The sequence below is a fragment of the Solanum lycopersicum genome, chromosome 8 (genome assembly GCF_036512215.1).
Source record: "Solanum lycopersicum chromosome 8, SLM_r2.1".
Classification (NCBI taxonomy): Eukaryota; Viridiplantae; Streptophyta; class Magnoliopsida; order Solanales; family Solanaceae; genus Solanum; species Solanum lycopersicum.
The window spans coordinates 64,478,038-64,497,292 of NC_090807.1; the positions used below are offsets into that span (position 1 = coordinate 64,478,038).

A 19,255-nucleotide genomic window follows, 5' to 3' on the forward strand; every position below is an offset into this window, starting at 1 on the left:
TAATAGCTTTTTTTGGCAATCCCAAGTTGGGGAGTTAAAAGGCTATTATATGCATTATGTCTTTTGTAGTGGTACTGGATAAGCTAAGAATAATTCATGGAAGAGTTTGAAGGGCAAACTTTTTGAAATCTGTAGGAAGAAAATGAAAAAAATGCAAGGCAGAATATGTGGAAGTCCCAAGTCTGCTTTGAACAAGCTAAACTAGCCTCAACCATGCTTTTGATAAAACTAAACTGCTGAATTTGCAGATGATTGGATATACGATAAAATAAACGAACATAATGATATCTTCGAGCAGGCAATACAAGGTTCCACTCTCCTTAGAGTCCTATCTTACAGAACATATATGGACAATTGCAAGATCAGAGGAAGTTACAGGTTTGCTGTACAAAAGCAGCAAGACTGGAAATATTGAGCACTGAACACCTACCTAGCACTGAAACTTCAGCTTTCTGAAGTCGTAGCAAGTGAAAATGACAGCATGTTGGAGAGGAAAAGATAACCATAACAATGCTCGCTAAGCTACTAACCTACTTATGGTATTTATTTTAGTCGGATAAAGGATTATCAGGGTCAATCTCATCTATTAAAGACCCATGCCTGTCTCTCAAGCTCTCTTCATTGAATTTCTGAGAGCTCTTTTGTTCCAGGTTACTGCTATTGGATAGGTAGGTATATCTTGACTCCGAGACAGTCGGATTCCTTCTTGAAATCTGATATTTGTTCTCTTTGCTTGTGAAGTTAGACAAATTGAATGGTCTCTTACAGATACATGTCGATGGAAATTCATGGAAATCTCCACGGCCTGGTTTATTTTCCTCAGGTTCTCCCAAGAAGCCTCTTTGGCATGATTTGACTTTTCTAGAGAATGTCGCCCAATCCATCTTATCCCGTGCCATGAACAATGCACTGAGCCTTTTCGCATTTGGTCTGATCGTCCTCTTGTGCCCCATGTACCTCCTTTGAAGAGAAGAACAAAACAATGAGTATCCACAGTGAAACAAGATAGAATAGGAACCAAAAATGTTGAAAGCAATGTGTTAAAATGTATGACAGTTCTAAATTGCACTTCTCTTTTAAACCTATGAAGTCCAACAAGAATTATCAGTACAAGGGAATCCAATTCGAATCCACTTTGGCATATGCATAAAAATCTAAAGAAAATACCAATAAATGACCAATTTTGGCGGTGTTATAAAAAAGGGTGTGGTTTCACAGGAGAAGACAGAGCCACTTCCTTTTACAGACACACAGCATTCATAGAAGTAAGAACTGTAAAATCGCTAAAAGGGACAGTTAGTAATGCTTACCTCCTACCAGCAAGGATCTTTGCCATGTTCCCGTTATTGTTAGTAGCAAAGACATCACTTTCATCACATACAATATAGTCAATTGCAGCAAGACGCGAAGAGTAAGGGAGAAAGGGTTGAAGTTCTTCACCAGCAAGCATCTCTTTAGTATAAAAATTTGGGAAAAGCTCTCTTAGAGGCTGCAAAGTTTTCTCTCCACCATATATTTCACCAGATGCAACATAAAGATATGTGTCATTATTGAAGCCAAGAGCCCGCAGCATAAGCCCGACTTCATGAGGTGTTAGTGGGCATTTCCCTCGTGCTCGTTCTTCATCAGGGCTCAACTCCTGAACCAACAAAATGTACAGAAATCCATTTAGGATTTTCTGCTTTAGTATCAAATTTGGGATGGGGTGGTATCAGGCTGAAAAGCACTCATAGTTTCTGAAGAGGATATGATGTAAAGTTTTTACTGAAGACCTAATGTTAACAACATTACCTCAAATTATCACTTACTTCTTGTGGTGGACATTTAATCTTTTTGTTTTTTTGCTTTTAACTGCGGTGGATATTAGTTCTAAAATGCAATAGATGAATTTGTTGTAACTCTGCAGATGATAGATAACTTTCATAGACAGCAGTTCCTACTTACTACCAGATAAGATAGTATGGAAAGAGCGTATGGATGGCCTATTCTGAGTTAAGTTTGCATATGAAGTTGTCGTCAAGTCGACAACAAGAACAAGTATGGCTGTGGAAATTGACATGGAGAAACAAAGCACCTTAACAAAGTAGAGTGCTTCTCATGGCTAAAGGCTAGCGAGGCTGCTTGACCCAATAAAGTCTACAAAGAAGAGCTATGACTTTTTGCAACAGATGTGTACTGTGAGAAGAAGATTATAAAATCGTGAAACACTTGTTCATACACTGCAGAATCACAAATCACATTTGGCACATGTTTTTGAATATGCTTGTAGTTAAATGGCAGATACCAGAATCTCCTCAAGACCCGCTACTTTGTTGGAATGGAAGCAGACGATAAAAAAATTGTAACGGCTATATGGTGGATTGTACGGACGGATAAATAAAAGATACTTTTAAGGCATAGATGGTGCCATGGTGGCCTGTGTCGAGTGAGAGAAATCAAACACTCTGAAGGCAAAAAGGAAATGATTTGAAGATTAAAGCATTGATGTTTAGCTCTCTTAGGATTTTGGTGTAAAATTGAGAATGTACAAGTAGACAGGATGGTTAAATTCCTTAATTGTTTTCACATGTAACTTGTGTAGTAAGATGCATATTGTTGGGGTTGTATTACCTTTCCATTGCTCTCACTGGATGTTATTCTTTGATGAAATTTTCATTACATTTATTTTTTTTTTAAAAAAAAATCATATAAACTCAATTGATCATTGCTTCCCTAGATATTAGACTTTATCTATTCAGGCTAACCTCCACAAAAAATAGCATTTCAGAATACTAGCCCAAGCAGTGACACTGCTTAAGAAGAATATGAAAAGGCTGCAGCAAGGAAGTATTGAGTTCACAAGCTTGGCAATAGAATTGCAGCTCTACAAATCCTAGATAGACAGCATAATGTGCATGTGCAATAGACACCTAATAGCACAGAAGTGATATCACCTAAATTTGCGTGTAACTAATACAGAAGCACAATTCTTCAGTGATTGAGATCTTACAGGTAAAGTAGCCCATCGTTTTCTTATCTCACCCAGTTCATATCTTTCCTTGTCGCCCCCACCATAGTAGCAGCCAGAGAATGCCAACATATCAGGTTCAAACCTAAAGAACATAATTAAGCACAAGAGATATGAATAGCCAGTAGAAATCATAAAGTTGAAGGGGTTGGTCTGTATTGACTAAGGAAGATAAGTATCAAATGGCATCAGTAAGATGTAAAGTTTCTCAAGTCCAAGTTGAAAATTTATGCCACAACTCCCGGCAAAGTAGCAAAGTAGTAATAAACTTGTGAGCATCCTCACCCACAGCCCCAGAAAACCTCGGAGGTGAAAGTCTGAGAAACACTCTGAGCTTTCCAATTATTAGTGAATTCACACACTCAAGTATAACCAAGACAGAAGGTCAACTACAGGTCCCTTCTTATTGATGGAACATGGATTTACAGCCTACTAAATTCACATTCTTTTTTCCCCTTTTGTTATCTTCATTATCATGCCACGAGATTCAGGGAGAGAACTCCCAACTCCTGAATTGAAGACAAGATCCCTCCTTACAGTACAACAAACTTAAACTGAAGTGTGCGCGAATAGCTCCAAAAATTGAACACACACATGAAGAAGATGATCACGTCAAACTCAAAAGGCCTCGACAGTTGCAACTTCAGTTCTAAGTTTTATTTTCACTAAAACGTCGCTTACTTAAATTGCTTAGTGAAAAATTTAGCTAAGAGTATCAGAAGGCATGCACTAAGTCAAACTAACCTCAAGTGAACTGCAATGAAGCGTTCTTCCATCCTCCGCATACGGAATACAAGTTTCTGACCAAGATTCCTAATGGGTTTTGTGAATCTTAAGGCATGATAATTCACACGGCAACGCAATTTTTGTAGCTCTTCATCAAGGTCACTAGCAAGTCGATAGTCAAACTTTGTCAACTGAAGAACCTGCATGCAATTCGGAGCCCAAACATCAACAAAATGTTAACATAGTCATGCACTTCCTGGAATCCTGTTTTACTTTAATAAGACTTGATCAGCGTAGGTGAACTGTGATGTTGATGAACAAGAGAAACAAGGAAAGTTCAATTTAAAGAACACGTTAAGAGATAGTGTCACCTAGTTTGCTTCCTAATTGGCTAGGTAAACTGCCTTCCAAGAATGATACTTCTTAGAAAAGCATAAATAGATATGACGTCCATCTCCAAAGCAAAAATAAAAAAAAATAGACATGACTAGCTCTCGCAGAGATAATTGATTGACTGCTAAAAATATCTCTGGACTGAGATAAAGCATAGTGTTGCTTTTGAAATGAAATAGAAAGCATAATAGCTAAGTTTATTATTTCTCCACTTCCCCGTTTGCCGAGAAATATGAATTATTTCCTTTCAAGCACACAGTTATAGACAGAGACCTACAACAAATGTCATGAACATGTTAACTAATAACCACAATAATGCCTTAACAATGCTGAAAAGAGCTTCATGGAAAAAAAAAAGATAATGAATTGCCTGACCATGTCGTTTATCTTTTATGAATTCCAAACATGCAATTATACGGCTAGGCCCAAAAAGAAGAGCAAAAAGGGTATATTTTGGCAAAAGAACTAACTAGCTTGGAAACAAGTTCAAGCCATGTCTGAAACTGAGACTTGTTAGGTTGCAATGGGCTAAGCTAATATTAGGAGAGCAGAGAGATTTAATCCCTAATCAGAGTATATCTTTTCTCTTGCAGGTCTACATAGAGCTCACTGAATAGGAGGTCAGGCAGCAAAATACACCATTTCCTAAAGTGCAATACTATATCTTGGAATCATCAGCTCCGACAAGAAATATAGCAGCTAGCTTAGGTGTTCCTCAGATAAGTATTGTTCAGCACCAAAGATCACTTACCTTTCTTCTTAAGAGTATGGGCAAAACTTGCTCCAAGTAATATTCAGGCTCCGATTTTCTAGGAACTCGCATGGTATATGGGGGTTTTTCCATTGACATCATGACCTTCTCTGGAACTCTTTTAACAATTGTGACATCCTTTGCAAGGTAAGAGATGAACCAACCAACATCAAAAATATTTGAAAAATCACTGCAAGTAAACAAGCTGTCTCAGTAAGAAAAAATCACAAACTTGCTTAAGATATATGCACATGCTCCTCCAATATACTAAAAGAAGCAGACAAACCTTTCGTCCTTCCAAAATGAATGATGATCTAATTCAGGTACAACTAAAGTGGCATTGAGAATCCGTGCAACAACTACAGCATCAGTTATCTGATAAGCAAGAGATATATTTCAAAATTTAGATGATTGTGACATGGAAGTAAAAGAGCAAAACAGAAATATCACAAAAACCCCAAAAATAAGAGAATCAATGAATGTAAAATCAATTTTTTTTAGAGAAAGTCAAGTAAAATATACTAGATGATTTTTCCCTCTGCCAAAGCCTTGGTAGGCAAAGTTGGGTGGTACCAGCGCTTGGTGGGAGGTAGCAGATGCCTCATGGAATAATTAAGGTGCAACTAGCTGGCCCAAACACCACCATCATTAAACACACAAACATAAACCAAGTAAAATATACTTACGCCAGTTCTTTGTTGGTTGAGACCTCCACTAGTTGCAATAAGCAAATATCCGTTGGAAAATCGCTCACGCACAGCAGCTACATTTCATTTTGGTAACATTATAGAAGATGGTTATTTTCACTATAAGTAAGGAGTAACAATGAAAAATATGGAAACAGAGGTGTGTGCCATTGCATGATAGAGGACACAAATAAAGCCTTCAAGATGAAATTATCACAGCTAATCACAAAGATGCCCATAAAAGGTTTTGAAAATCCTAAGTCTCCTGACAGCTAAGCTTTTTTTCTTTCTTTTTAAAATAAGTAATGGATAGTTTTAATAGTGATATTCTTCAGCAAGAAGAGAATTCTGAGAGAGAATTACAAGCAAGGTGTAGCAAGATTACGTGTAGTTTAACGTAAAAAGTAAGTCTAACATGCTGCAACACCATATACATCATTCATGAAAACAAAAACATACACTTTGTTTGAGAGAGAATTACAAGCAAGGTGTAGTAAGATTACGTGTAATATGTAACGTAAAAAGTAAGTCTAACATGGCTGCAACACCATATACATCATTCATGAAAACAAAAACACACACTTTGTTTGGGTCTAATTTAAGATTAAAAGGTCCTCGAATTCTTTTCTGTCCATGAGCTTGATTTCATAAACTTCAGATTCACCTATAAGGTAGGGAAAAAGGATTGAAATATATCCGAACTTCGACCGAAATTGTTGTAACCATACCGAACTTTGAAAAGGACCTTTTACCCCAGCATTATTTAATAGTGTATTTAAAAGGTATATATGTACCCACGTGGACATCATAATTATTGCATCATTATAAATAGTAACATGTCCACGTGGCACATATACCTTTAGATTAGACTATTAAATAGTGCAGGGGCAAAAGGTCCTTTCCAAAGTTCGGTATTATTCCACCAATTTCGGTCAAAGTTCGGATATATTTCGATCCCTTCCTATAAGGTACTTATGATTTAAGATGACTAAAGTTTATAACAGATTTGGGTCAAGTAACTGATGAGTTAGTCACATGTCTTACAATTTTAATTTAGGCATTAAAAGTTTTGGACTTTGGAATACATTCTCTATACCTTATGGCAAACCAAGTAATCAAACAAGTGACAAGACAAGCTCCAAGAAAGACATATTGATAGTAGTGCCACCAGCTCACCTAGAGTTCAAAGTAACTTTATGCTTGGTAAAGCTGAGAACAATGAAGTTAGAGGAATAAAGGTAAGGGTTGATGGGTAATGGAGTATTCGATTTGAGAGGGGGAACAGTAAAAGAATACGGCACTCAGCTCCCCAATCATTAGAAAGTAGGATGTGACAAGTTAATTCTCTCTCTTTAACTTCTTAGCCAAACTATAATAGAATGAACGAACATAAATCAGGCAGGGGATGATTTCTTGCTTGAACTAGATAACGTAATATACTGCTATAGTTAACTAGCACTAATGTTATTATCTTTCAGTTGAAATCATAATGAAAAGTGTAAATGTAACTACTAGATCTTCATAAATTTAAGATGCCAAAGCCATCAAAATTACAGTGTCAAATCAGGTTCATGTTTAAACCAACAAATTAACTCAACTCAAGCCAATAACAAAAGGAAATAATTGAAACAGCATTCCAAAGACACCACATAAAGCACTTATAAACTTACAAGAAAAATGAGGGCCTCTCTCAGTAAAATGAGGGCCTCTCTCACTGCATCCATAGTAAAAACTTGAATACCTTGATTTCCAAATGTCAATTGATAAACGATGACTTCCATCCTGGAAAATATCATAGAACAAAAATGTGATGCTTAAATACACCAGGACACACAATGCAAAAACATAGTTTTTAATGCCATGCATGTTAGTATTGTAGCCACAAACACTTGCTTTTCCATTTTAACTTTTGGGTCAGATTAGCAGCATCGGCATAACAACTCCAGCATTTTGTCATTTCCACATGAAGACATGTCCTTTCTTAATGCTTCTACTACAACTACAATGCCTCAACCCCATACTAATGAGAATGGCTATATGAATCCTCAATAGTCAAAGATTTAACTTTTAAGACAAAAAAGAGGTTCTTTAGAGGAAAAAAAGGCAATTAAGAGTGTTCTCATACAAGTACTTCCCTAAGTTTCTACCGACATACAATGCTTGCAGATTCGCCTTAGCAATCTTTTTGTTTCCATTATGTTATATTCTTCAATGATTCTGCATGAAATTTCCAAGATATAGTAGGTCAACTTGTACAAAGTCCCTCATAAAAAGACGAGCTCCTACCTCCCCTTAAAAAGAACACTAACACCTATATAGAAAGAGCCAAAAGATTTCCAAAAATTGAAGCCCACATTATCAAATATATCAATTGTTAGCCATTACTAATTTAGCTGGTGGGAGATGACATGTATCCCTTAGAATTAATCTAAGGTAAGCAAAAGCTGAGCCAAACAACATGATTATCAAAAACATTGAAGACCACAATATCAAATATCAATTGTAGCTAATAATAAAGGTGACAAGTATCGTGAAATTAGTCGAGCTGTGTGAAAGCTGAGTTGGACACCACGATTATCGAAAACAAAAAAAAGGGGGTAAACTAACTTTTTGGTTAGATTACCAGTTTATAGAACCAATTCCTTTTAACGATTCGCTGAGAATACCATTCAACATCAGATGCCACATGTCCAGTAAAGAGTGAAATCAACCCCAAAGCAAACAACATAAATCCACAAATACATGTCCATGAGATCGGCCTCCGCGACTGCGGCGGCGGCGGCGACGCCCCATACGACGGCGACTGGAAACAAGAAAACACAAAATGCTGCTTGTGCTGATGATGCACCGCCGCAGCCAGATTAGAAAACAACCCACCACTATATTTCCACAGTTTGGCCAAACCCATTTGTAAAGCCACTAGCTTTCGATCTTCTAATAACACCCTTTTTGCTCATATTACCATTACCATCAAACCCCACAGCCGTAATCTTTTTCAAGAAAATCACATAAAAATGGTGTAAACTCAAATTACATTCACTCTCCCTCTTTCTCTGTTAATAAATGCAGCTTTTTTTCTCAAGAAACCCAAATTGAGTTTTCACTGTAGAGTGGGGTTTTCTAATTTCTACACAAATCTGTAGAGCTCTTTAAATGGGTGGAGTGTAAAAACACTCTTGTAGTATTCATTTTTTTTTATTTTCTCAAGAAAAAAATATTATATGAGAAATTTGAGAATGAAAAATATGAAGAATAATCAGTGTAATAACTATTACATCAATTTCATTACCTTAGTTAAATACTCTCTAAATTACTTTGTCTATTTTTTTTACCTATCTTTATTTATTTGTCCTTCATTTTGATAAATTAAAAAAAAAACTTATTTATCATATCCTCAATTAATTAATTTTGAAAAAAAAATATAACTTATGGAAGATCTCAAACTTTTAAGTCTATCATATTCATAATTAATAGAAGTAGAATAGAAAACTCACTACGTCAATTATTATTTTTTAATAGATGTGTCAATTTAAAAATAAATAAGTAATTAAGAATAGAGGGACGGAGAGAGTATTTACTTTATTTTATTGAAAATATCAAACGCAAAGTATTAGTTTCATATTCGATAGTCTCAAAAATACTTATCTATCTAACTAAATAGATTTGGATAGTTGGATGCACAACTTATCGGCCACCTGATATATCTAAAACTCTTGTAAGGGATGATGCTTTTAATAAAAAATTGAGAAAAAATATGAAAATATCCCTACACTTTGTGGGAATTTAAAGGTGTATTTCACTCTTGTATTTAAGTTTAGTTAGTCAAAAAAAATAATATTTTGAAGACTGTCAATATCACAGGAATGAACCTAATAATTCATGCATAATATAGAAATATTTTTATTGTTTTCGATGTTTTTCTCTATTGAATTATTATAATTTACTTTAATATTAAAAATTAATTTAATAAGTTTTAAAAAATATAACATAACAATTAAAATGAACGAGTAAATCGAAACGAGAATGGACAGAAAAAAGGGGTGCTTACGAAGAAAGGTTCATAAAGGCCATAAATGAAGGTGAATGCTTAAACGGCGTTTAATTTTTGTGGGAATGGGCAACTCAACTTCTATGTTGTTAAAAAAAAATAAAAAAATTGAACGTCCAAATTAGGCTAGAAATATAAAAAATGAAATTACATGGAAAAAGTGAAAAGGATTATATATATATATAAACAATTAAATGTAACATCATAAAATCTCTTCTATATTATTTTCTAATCTTCAACAACAATCAAGTGTAATTTCATAATTTTGGCCATATGCATTATTACTTTCTTATCAAAAGTACTATTATTATTTTTTATAGAAAAAGTAATTTTGAAGAATAACAGCTTGTAATTTAGCTAATTTATTTGAGATATATTTTTAGTAGTAATTTGTAGTTGATTAATTTTTCTATAAAGTATTTTACAAGTTAAAATATAAAAACTGAAGTTACTGCTAATTTTAAATTTGTAAAACGTATTTATAATATATATAACGTTATCATTAAAAAAAAATTAAAATACTTATTTGAATGAGCTATTTTTTTCTGCTTCAACTTTAAAGCATAAAAACGTTATATATTACTATTGAAAAACACTCATTTCTTCCTCAATAATCTCCCTATTTTGATGAAAAAAAATTAACAAACAATTTCTAAAATCAAAACCTACATGAGAAATTAGAGGAATTTTATTTTTAGGGCTCCCCACATCACCATGCACATGCCATGTTACAATGCTCTAAATTTTATTATCTATATTTGTTAGTTTCTTTCTAAAAATGGATGAGCAAGGACATGATATTTTTTAAAATATAAACAATTTTAGCATGATATATTTGCTCTCTTTTGTTAGCATATGTAAAAAAAAAAATCAACTCTAGCAATTTAAAGCACATATAATTTAAAAATAGCATATAGTAATAAAAATTTTGGACTTTTGCATAATCAAAAACTTGCATGCGATGGAAATTAACAAAGAAAAATGATTCATTCATTAATTAGTGCCCAAAAAGAATGTAACCATTTTATATCATGATTCGAAATTATTATTTGAAAATTTAATAATAATGGAAGAACAATTAAAAGAAAATCATTCTTAATCAGAAATTTTGCGTACTTTTTTGAATGAAAATGTTTCAATCGCTCACGTGTGTGTCTGAGCCAGTGTTGACAATCGCCTTCATTGAGTTAGGTTAGTGTGCTTTGTATGTTTTTTCGAAGCTCATCGATTAAGAAGTTACATTCCATTAATCTCACTTTATTCGAGTGACTTGATCCTCTAAAAATAGTTTTTCATCAGACGACTTTTCTTTTAACCCTACTTTCAATTTTTTTATTATTGAAATGTTATATTCAAAAATGAATTTTATAAGATAAATTTAAATTTAATCAAACCATATTAATTGGGAAGAATATAAAAAAATGGACCAAATAAGTAGAAGTCACTATCAATACTCGAAAGAGTTCACATAAGAACAATTTTTCGAAGCCAAAAAGAGATTAATTAGCATACGTCGTGAACCTTTTTTTTTTTGTCGGTAAACTTATTAATTTTTGTATTTATATTAAATCAATAATAATGTGAAACGTGTCTTCAATATTAATATGCACCAAATAAGAATAATGTAATATGGTTCCTTTATTTGCTAGTTCATAATAGCAAATGATTTTTTTGTGGTTCGATTTTTTTTTAGAATAAAGTATTTAATAAGAATTTTAGTATACCTAACTACTCTATACTCTAGAGTCTGGACCAACAAAAATTACAAATATGGTTTATGCACTAATTAAACTAATAAATGTATGATATGTTTTTATATAATTTATGATTGATTATGACTAATGTAGGTGTATTCTTAGCTTATATAACTTATCACTTACTCATAGTAAATTATCATATTTTGTTGCGTAAAAAGACACCCTCTGACTTTAACAATATGTGGTAATAGTATTATTATTTCACATTTTCCATAGCATTATTAAACATTATTTTTAATACATATAGGCCAAGTGTATAGAGAAAGTATAATGTATTTTAGTTTGCTTACCATTTATATCATAATTTCTTACAATATTTTGAAATAAAAGTACATATACTATTGAACCTTTCAACTAAATTAGTATAATAAATTTAAAGGATAATTGTATATAATAGCAAACTAATAATCTAAAATAAATGGAGTAGCTACGGTTTGATATAACTGTGTTCCATAGCAAACGTTTGCCAAAGTTTGCCAGTCGCCTCTCTCCCAAAATTCTCGCTTGCCACTCTCCCTCTGCTCGCCTCTCTCGCTTTGTACACAGAAGTGTATAAATTGTGTTTCTGTTTTGTATAAAGCGGGAGAAAATTGTATATACACATGCAAAAACATTTATCTTCGTGTTATACACTTAATTATACGATTTACAAACATTTTACTTCGATTCATTGTAGACAAATGCAAATTTTAAACAAATATTGTAACGAAAAAAGCCAACGAATTATACAATTGCAATGAAATACAATTTTCTCTCGCTTTATACAACAAAAGTGTATAAATTGTGTTTTTGTTTTTATATAAAGCGAGAGAAAAACATATATCTTCTTCTTATACACTTATAATTATACAATATACAAACATTTACTTCGATTCAATTGTATGCAAAGCAAATATTATACAAATATTGCAGCGAAATAGGCAGCAAATTATACAATTGCAGTGAAATAGGTCAGCGAATTATACAATTGCAGCGAAATAGACCAGCGAATTATATAATTTAGGCCAGCGAATCATACAATTGTATATGTATAGCGAGGTCAGCGAATTATACAATTTAGGCCAGCGAATTATACAATTTAGGCCAGCGAATTATACAATTTAGGCTAGCGAATTATACAATTGTGTATACATAGCGAATTATACAGTTATATGTTTGTTATAGCGTACAAATATAAAAAATTTTTTACTGTAACTTAATATTCTCCTATTGTATAAGAGAGGGATTCAAGTTAAAACAGACGCATCTTTATTGACATGTTTACTTTAAGCAAAGACAGTTTCAAATTATTTTTAAAGATTTTTTTTTTTTTTGAAATTATGAAACTGTGTTTAGCTATCTTTTTCCGCCATATGATTATGAAACTAATTAATTTAACCTACTCTCAAAGGACAGAGGAAACTAAAGCATCGTGATCATCATTATGGAATTGATCACTAATGATGTTTGACTAATTAATGAGCTAGTGCTCTCTTTTAAAATACTTTGACTGTAATTAGTACTAGAAAGGGCCCCAAAGAGGATAATAGTGATTTCTTTAATTACTTTTTCTTTTATGGAAAGGGTTGTAAAGATAAATATATATTCAGTGTGAATAGATTTTTAAAAAAATAAATAAATTTGAGAGTATTTATTATCATAAAAAATTATATGATAATTTAATAAATGTCATTGCATTTTGAAAGTTATAAAAATCTTTAATGATATTTATATAAAATATTTGTTATAATATCCATATTTACTTTATTATTTCCGATAAATATAATACGTTAATTGTCGCTAAATTCTTTATTTTGGGTGGTTGATGTCTAAAAGTACACAATTAAAATAGGATGACACATTTGTTTTTTTAGAGGTTTTATTAATTTCAGTTGTAGTTTTTCCGTTGCAACTCAAATTGATTTTGGATATTGTGAAATCGTAAAAGACAAAATAAAAAAATTGTTACAATTCCTCAATTAATTTCTCTATTTTTTATTTATTACGTTTTAGAAATTTAGTATATTGAAATAAGACATAATACAGAAATGTGCACTTTAACTTGGCTTCAAATCATATATATGCCCTTCAACTTTAGATGTGCACAAATAGACACTTAAACTTGTATAAAATTGAACAAATAGACACGCATGTCCTACATGTCATTTTTTGTCCTACGTGATGTCCTACATGTATTGTACCATGTAAGACTCATGTGTTTATTTATTTAAAAGTTGGAAAGTTAAAATGTCTTTTTATGCATTATGAAAATTGGAGGTCAAAATTAAAATTTAAAGCCAAATTTAGGATCCAATATATGTATTATGTCTTGAAATAAACATGAAAATATCTACTACCCTAAAATTGTGGGTCAGAAAAATAAAAATAAGTCATAGTTATGAATGTGATAAAATTAAATAACTTTGGTTTTTATAAACTTTGATTTTATGTTAAAAATTCATTAATATATGTATAAATTATAAATACAGACTTCGACTCGAGGAGGATAAAAAATAGTGTCAATTTATGCAAGATTATTGATAGTTTATCTCATAAAAAATAGTTTAATTTTAACTTATTATCTAAATACCTTTTGAAATATCATTATTTTAGATATTTATATAAGTTTGATATTAGTTCTCTTTTCTTAATTACATGTCCAAGGTCGATCAACTGTCAGGTTAGAGTCTATTGAAATAAGAAAAAAAATTGTTAGAAGCTAGCGTTACACTCAGAATTATATGGACTTAAATTTAGTACTCTGATTTCATTATTGATATCAAACACCGTAGAAGAATTTTTTAAAAATATTATTATATATGTAGATATACACTCCAGTTGAACAATGAAATATACACATGTATATAGTCACATATTTAAAAATACCAAGTCAAATCAATTTATGAATTTATGTGGGGCTTTGTTTGTTCAGATGAATTTATGAATGGGTGGTAATAAAACTGAATGCTTTTAAATTATATTTCTCCCAAATTAAATTGCAGGTCCCATGTTGATTAATTTCACATGGACCTAGCTAGCTCAAAGTGAATAAAATAACGCATTAACAATTTAACATGTTGTAGACTGAAACTTAAGAATGACAAAAATAATAGTAAATATTAAATAACTTCTTGTTTTTCTTTAAAACTCCTTTGAAACAAATAATTTACTTTGCTAAAACTTCTCATCTACATGGGAAAGAGGCGCGAAACTAGTGTGTTGATTATTTGTTTGGGCGAATCAGTAACTTTGATTCGAATTCTGAATCGGTAGAGAGAAATTCATTGAATATGTAAAAATTATTAATTTAGAATTCAGTGACTTATGAGAATTATAATCAAAACTCATAAGCTTCAAATTCTGACTCTACATTTAATAAGAATGAAGACCGTACTAATCTAAACTATATGATGAAAATTATACTCTCTGGAACGAATTTAATAATATATTCTAAATATGGATGTTACAATGTATATATATACTCACTTAAATTAGTGAAAATATTGGGTTTTATATATAAGAGAACGGTAAAATACAAAAAAAAAAAAACGTGATGGATTTAGTGTTTGACTTCTAAGTTTTGAATCTATAAATTAAAATCTTAAATTCGTTTACGAAGACGCACATGATAATAAATCATAATCCTCCATCTATTTTATTTTATTTTATAAAGAGACTAATTAATTGTTATCTCGATTTGAGTTTGAATGGTAGCTCTTTTGTTGATGGTTATTATACAACAACAATAATATAATTTATGTGATTTTATAAGTGAAATCTGGAGAGAGATGTAATATACATATGCCTCATCTTTATTTTCGCCAAGTACAAAAATAATTTCTAATAGAGGATTTCTTCTTTCCGTAATAGAATTGAGAAATATAAGAGTAAGCGATATGATAAAAAATGAACAAAAAATAATATTGAAAGCAAAAAATAGCAATTGGTTATCATTATGACGCTATTAATTAAGATAATATATTGATAGCTACTTCATTGATAATTTAGTCTCTAGATAGTACAACGTAGTTATATGATATGTTATTATATATATAAAAGTGTTTAAAATCTCATATATAGTCAAAAAAGAAGATGAATGTTTTTTTTTTGTCTTTGGTACTTAATTAGTATGTTATAAAGGGACCAATAAATGTCATTTCCTTGTTTGGTCACAAAGTAAAGGAAGAGGATGTAAATAGATATTGTTATAATTTATTTTTTGAAATAAAATTATTGATTTCCCTATCAAAAAGAAGGAAAATAAGAGGTATAGATTATTACCGAAAAATATATATAATTAAGCAAATAAAATTATATTTACATACTTTAAAATACAGACAAAAATCTTTGACTTATTCGAATCCTAATCATTCACTTTTAAAAAAAGACATATTTATTCTATAAAGAAATTAAAAATCAAGCTCATACATGAACGATATATTAAAAATAATATATAATTTTTATGTATACTAAATAGATATATAATTAATTAAATAAAAATATATTTCCTTCTACTTAAAAAGTAATAAAGATTTTTTCGTAACGATCTTATGGACCACTAAGAACATTGCAATTTAAATTAAACATTTAATACGTGGAACCCTCAACACATGTAAAATGATGGATTAATGAACCATTTTTTGACAAATCTATTATATTTACTTTTAGATATATAACTTATACACTCAAATTTTAACGTACTTGATAAATAATTAACTTTAAAAATCTTAATAATTCATTGATTGAGATGAAAAATTGAATCAAAGATTATCTTAATGTATTTTGACCAATCAAACATGATTAAATGGACAATTAATTTTCAAATTAAGTGGACCCAAATGTTTAGTCCAAGTTTGACTAAATAGTGGGTATGGACTAATTTGAAACATGATTGATGATATAACTAATCAATAAATAATATGATCAGACAATTATTGTAGAAATCATGACACCAGATAGCCACTTCTAATGGTGCTAAAATATTCACATTATACAATTTATTTGAAATTTATTTAGTAACTTACTTGTTGCCTTCTTAGATTGTGTTTTTGTCTCTTTTTATTTTTTATTTTTTTTAACTTTAACGAAACGTAAAGAAGCATAAAATTTTTGAAAGAATATATTTTAAATAACTAATGTAGTTCTATCGAGTAGGGTATGAAGAAGGTAGAGAGTATGTAAATTGCAGACTGCAGACTCTGCCTCTACCTCTCAGAGGTAAAGAAGTTATTTTCGATAGATCCTTAGTTAAAGAAAAAATAGTTCAATATTGTACCAAACTTTAGTTCGTGTCTTGAATCTTGCAGGCCTTTTTCAACATAGAAGCCCAATCCAATCTATATATAGAGCAGCTATGAATGTTAGCCATAGGCCCATATTTAAAACCTCACATGTATCATGTAGGAAACAATCGCTCGGTCTGTAAGATAGTAATAATGTCTGCGTATATTCTATTCATTTTAAATTCTATGTCACGAGATTATACTGAACTTTTTGTTATTGTTATTGTTGTCGTCGTCTTTGCTTATAACTTATGAACTAAATTTTGGAGCACTACATGCTTTTTTTTGGAAAGAATTTCTGGACCATGAGTAAACACATTTTTTATTACATGTATACTTAATTCGTGTCAAAAGAAGAGTGATATTTGTATGAGACAAAAAATTCAAGTTCCATGACCCAAATTTTTTTAATAAAAATTAACTTAATTATAAGGTAATTAATTTCAGGTAAATATTTATAACAAATATTAAGTACTCTAGTAACCTACTGTACTAAAATTGGTGATACATAAATTCTTTTTATATTATCAACGTATATAACTTAGATATGTTATTTTCTTTAGATACGTAAACTGATCCATCAACCTAAATGCTCATTATGATATACGATAATATAATGCATGGGACCAAAGTTAGTTATCAGTAAACATATGAAAATACAAATATACCCAATTCCATACTTTTTCATGCCTTATTCGAATCAAAGCACGCATCAGAGGACAAGATAGAGATAAAAGGCGGCCAGCCGTACGTCTATCATTTCAGACTTCAATTATAAAATTACAGTAAATATGTTGTTGTTGAACGGAGAAAAAATCAACGTTGAATCTTTTTTTAACATGTATACGTTGTTACATGAGGAGCATATATATATTCCTAGTTTACATCACTTTTACTATTAACAGCTATACATAACAAGGAGTACTCACATAACGAGATAACAATTTAGAACTTATAATAGAAGACAATTAACACTTATTTCCACTTTGTTGTCCCTTTGTACTCTTTCCGTCCACTTTTAGTTGTCATGATTTTTATTTTTTAGAGTCAAAACTATAAGAATTTTGACTAACATTTTAAAATGTATTTTTTCATCTATTGATATACAAAAAAAATGCAATTTATAGTGTTTTTTATATAGTTTTTGAATATCTAAATTTTTTGTTTAAGATATTGAATTAACGTAATCTATTTTGACTTTGAAAATTATTCAAATTGACTTTCGAAAAACATAACATGATAAATAAAAGTGGAAAGAAGAAGTATTATACTAAGCCTATTTAAGTAGTAACTATTATGTATTGTTTTGCTATCTTTGTTAATTAGATGTTGGATTCTAAAAAATAAAATTAATTGCATGAGGTTTTTGGAAAATCCAATGTTATTGTCCATAATTCTTTCTGGCTAAACTTAATGTGGTGTAATTAAGTAAGATGACACTTACTAGGAGACACATTTTTTTTTATCTTGGCAAAAGTCGCCCAATGAAAGAAAATAAATTTAGAAATTGAATCGTGTATAAGTTGATCTGAATGTTTATTTTTTTAAAAATACAAGGGTATGATTGAATAATTAATGAAACAAGTTGAGAATCACGATACTAGGTATTTGATATAGAGTTCTTTGAATCTCGATACACTTAACAATTGGAAATAGATGCATGTATTATATGAAATTAATTAGACTACTTATAAATTGATTCGAACACCGTAATTATCGAAATAACTTTTTGAAGAAAATCATGTGGCCCTTCAAGACCAACTACCACACTAACTTAAAATATATATTGCAATATGTGTAAACACTTTGGTCATCCCAATATAACTTTCACTTGTACGTTGAAAGCGATGTTGGAGAAGATTTGGACCTATAACTTCTATTAACCTTCAAAATTAATCATTTTCATAAGCAATATTATACTTAATGGTTTGATTTTGGAAGGTTGAGCAAAAAATAAAAGTAAAAGAATAATTTTTTGATTGAAATTTTCAATAATGTTTTCTCAAGTGTCACCTAATAATATTCTCCAAGAAAAAGTCTAGCATATTCTCAGTGTTGGTTCTAAAAAAATAGTTAAGGTTAATGTCACACTCGGTCCTTTAGTTATTTATAAATTTTAATTTTAGTACTCGTAATATCTGAAAGAAGCATATTTAATCTTCAAATGCGCTGTGAATTTTTTTGCTTATCAATATTCAACATTTCAAAATTATTAATTGTTTCACGATTTATTTGTTTATATTTATTTTAAATTTGTATTGCAATTTCAGAAGGACAATAATCAAATTTTTATAACAATGGAAGGATCAATAGTGTTATTCTTTCAATTAATTATAAAGTATATTATCCGTTATATTTTCAAAATTGTTTAATGTTTAAGTATGATACTCTTATACTTTTATTATGTTGAGAAGAATTCAACTTTAGGTTAATAAAATCTGCAAATAGAGTAGTACTATCCATGTATTTTTTTTAAAAAATAATAATTAGTTGTTGCTATTATATATACTTTTTTTGAATTCGTTCAAGTAAGACCTAATAAAAGGTCAATGCGAATCCTTATGCAATTAATTTTTTAATATTAGTCCGATATATTTATCATTTTAAAAAGAAATATAGAATTCTC

At 30.5% G+C, this 19,255-nt stretch overlaps 1 protein-coding gene across 4 annotated transcripts; it reads right to left on the reverse strand.

Annotated features, from left to right (window-relative positions):
* Window positions 1-217: 217 nt before the first annotated feature.
* On the reverse strand, window positions 218-8,801 carry LOC101258683 (O-fucosyltransferase 29-like). Of its 4 annotated transcripts, none has more exons than XM_004245728.5 (9): window positions 8,187-8,801; window positions 7,234-7,345; window positions 5,564-5,640; window positions 5,164-5,252; window positions 4,878-5,067; window positions 3,752-3,933; window positions 2,990-3,092; window positions 1,311-1,639; window positions 218-960 (listed from the first exon to the last, which is right to left on the reverse strand). In XM_004245728.5, the coding sequence occupies exons 1-9, from the start codon at window positions 8,469-8,471 to the stop codon at window positions 549-551; spliced, it is 1,779 nt and encodes a 592-aa protein (XP_004245776.1). In that variant the 5' UTR covers window positions 8,472-8,801; the 3' UTR covers window positions 218-548. The 4 variants fall into 4 exon arrangements, with proteins under 4 accessions (XP_004245776.1, XP_010325489.1, XP_069144707.1 ...); XM_010327187.4 differs by having other exon boundaries at window positions 7,305-7,345; window positions 8,187-8,750; XM_069288606.1 differs by having other exon boundaries at window positions 7,234-7,780; window positions 8,187-8,707.
* Window positions 8,802-19,255: the final 10,454 nt, after the last annotated feature.

What these genes read in the sequence shown, in the direction of transcription:
- LOC101258683 (XM_004245728.5), bottom strand. Translation starts at nt 8,471, where the DNA reads ATGGGTTTGGCCAAACTGTGGAAATATAGTGGTGGGTTGTTTTCTAAT. An exon ending in GAGAGGCCCTCATTTTTCTT is followed by an intron (nt 5,641 to 7,233) that starts GTAAGTTTATAA and finishes AATGAAATGTAG; the next exon opens with CTGCTGTGCGTGAGCGATTT. An exon ending in TTCATTGCAGTTCACTTGAG is followed by an intron (nt 3,093 to 3,751) that starts GTTAGTTTGACT and finishes TATGTTCTTTAG; the next exon opens with GTTTGAACCTGATATGTTGG.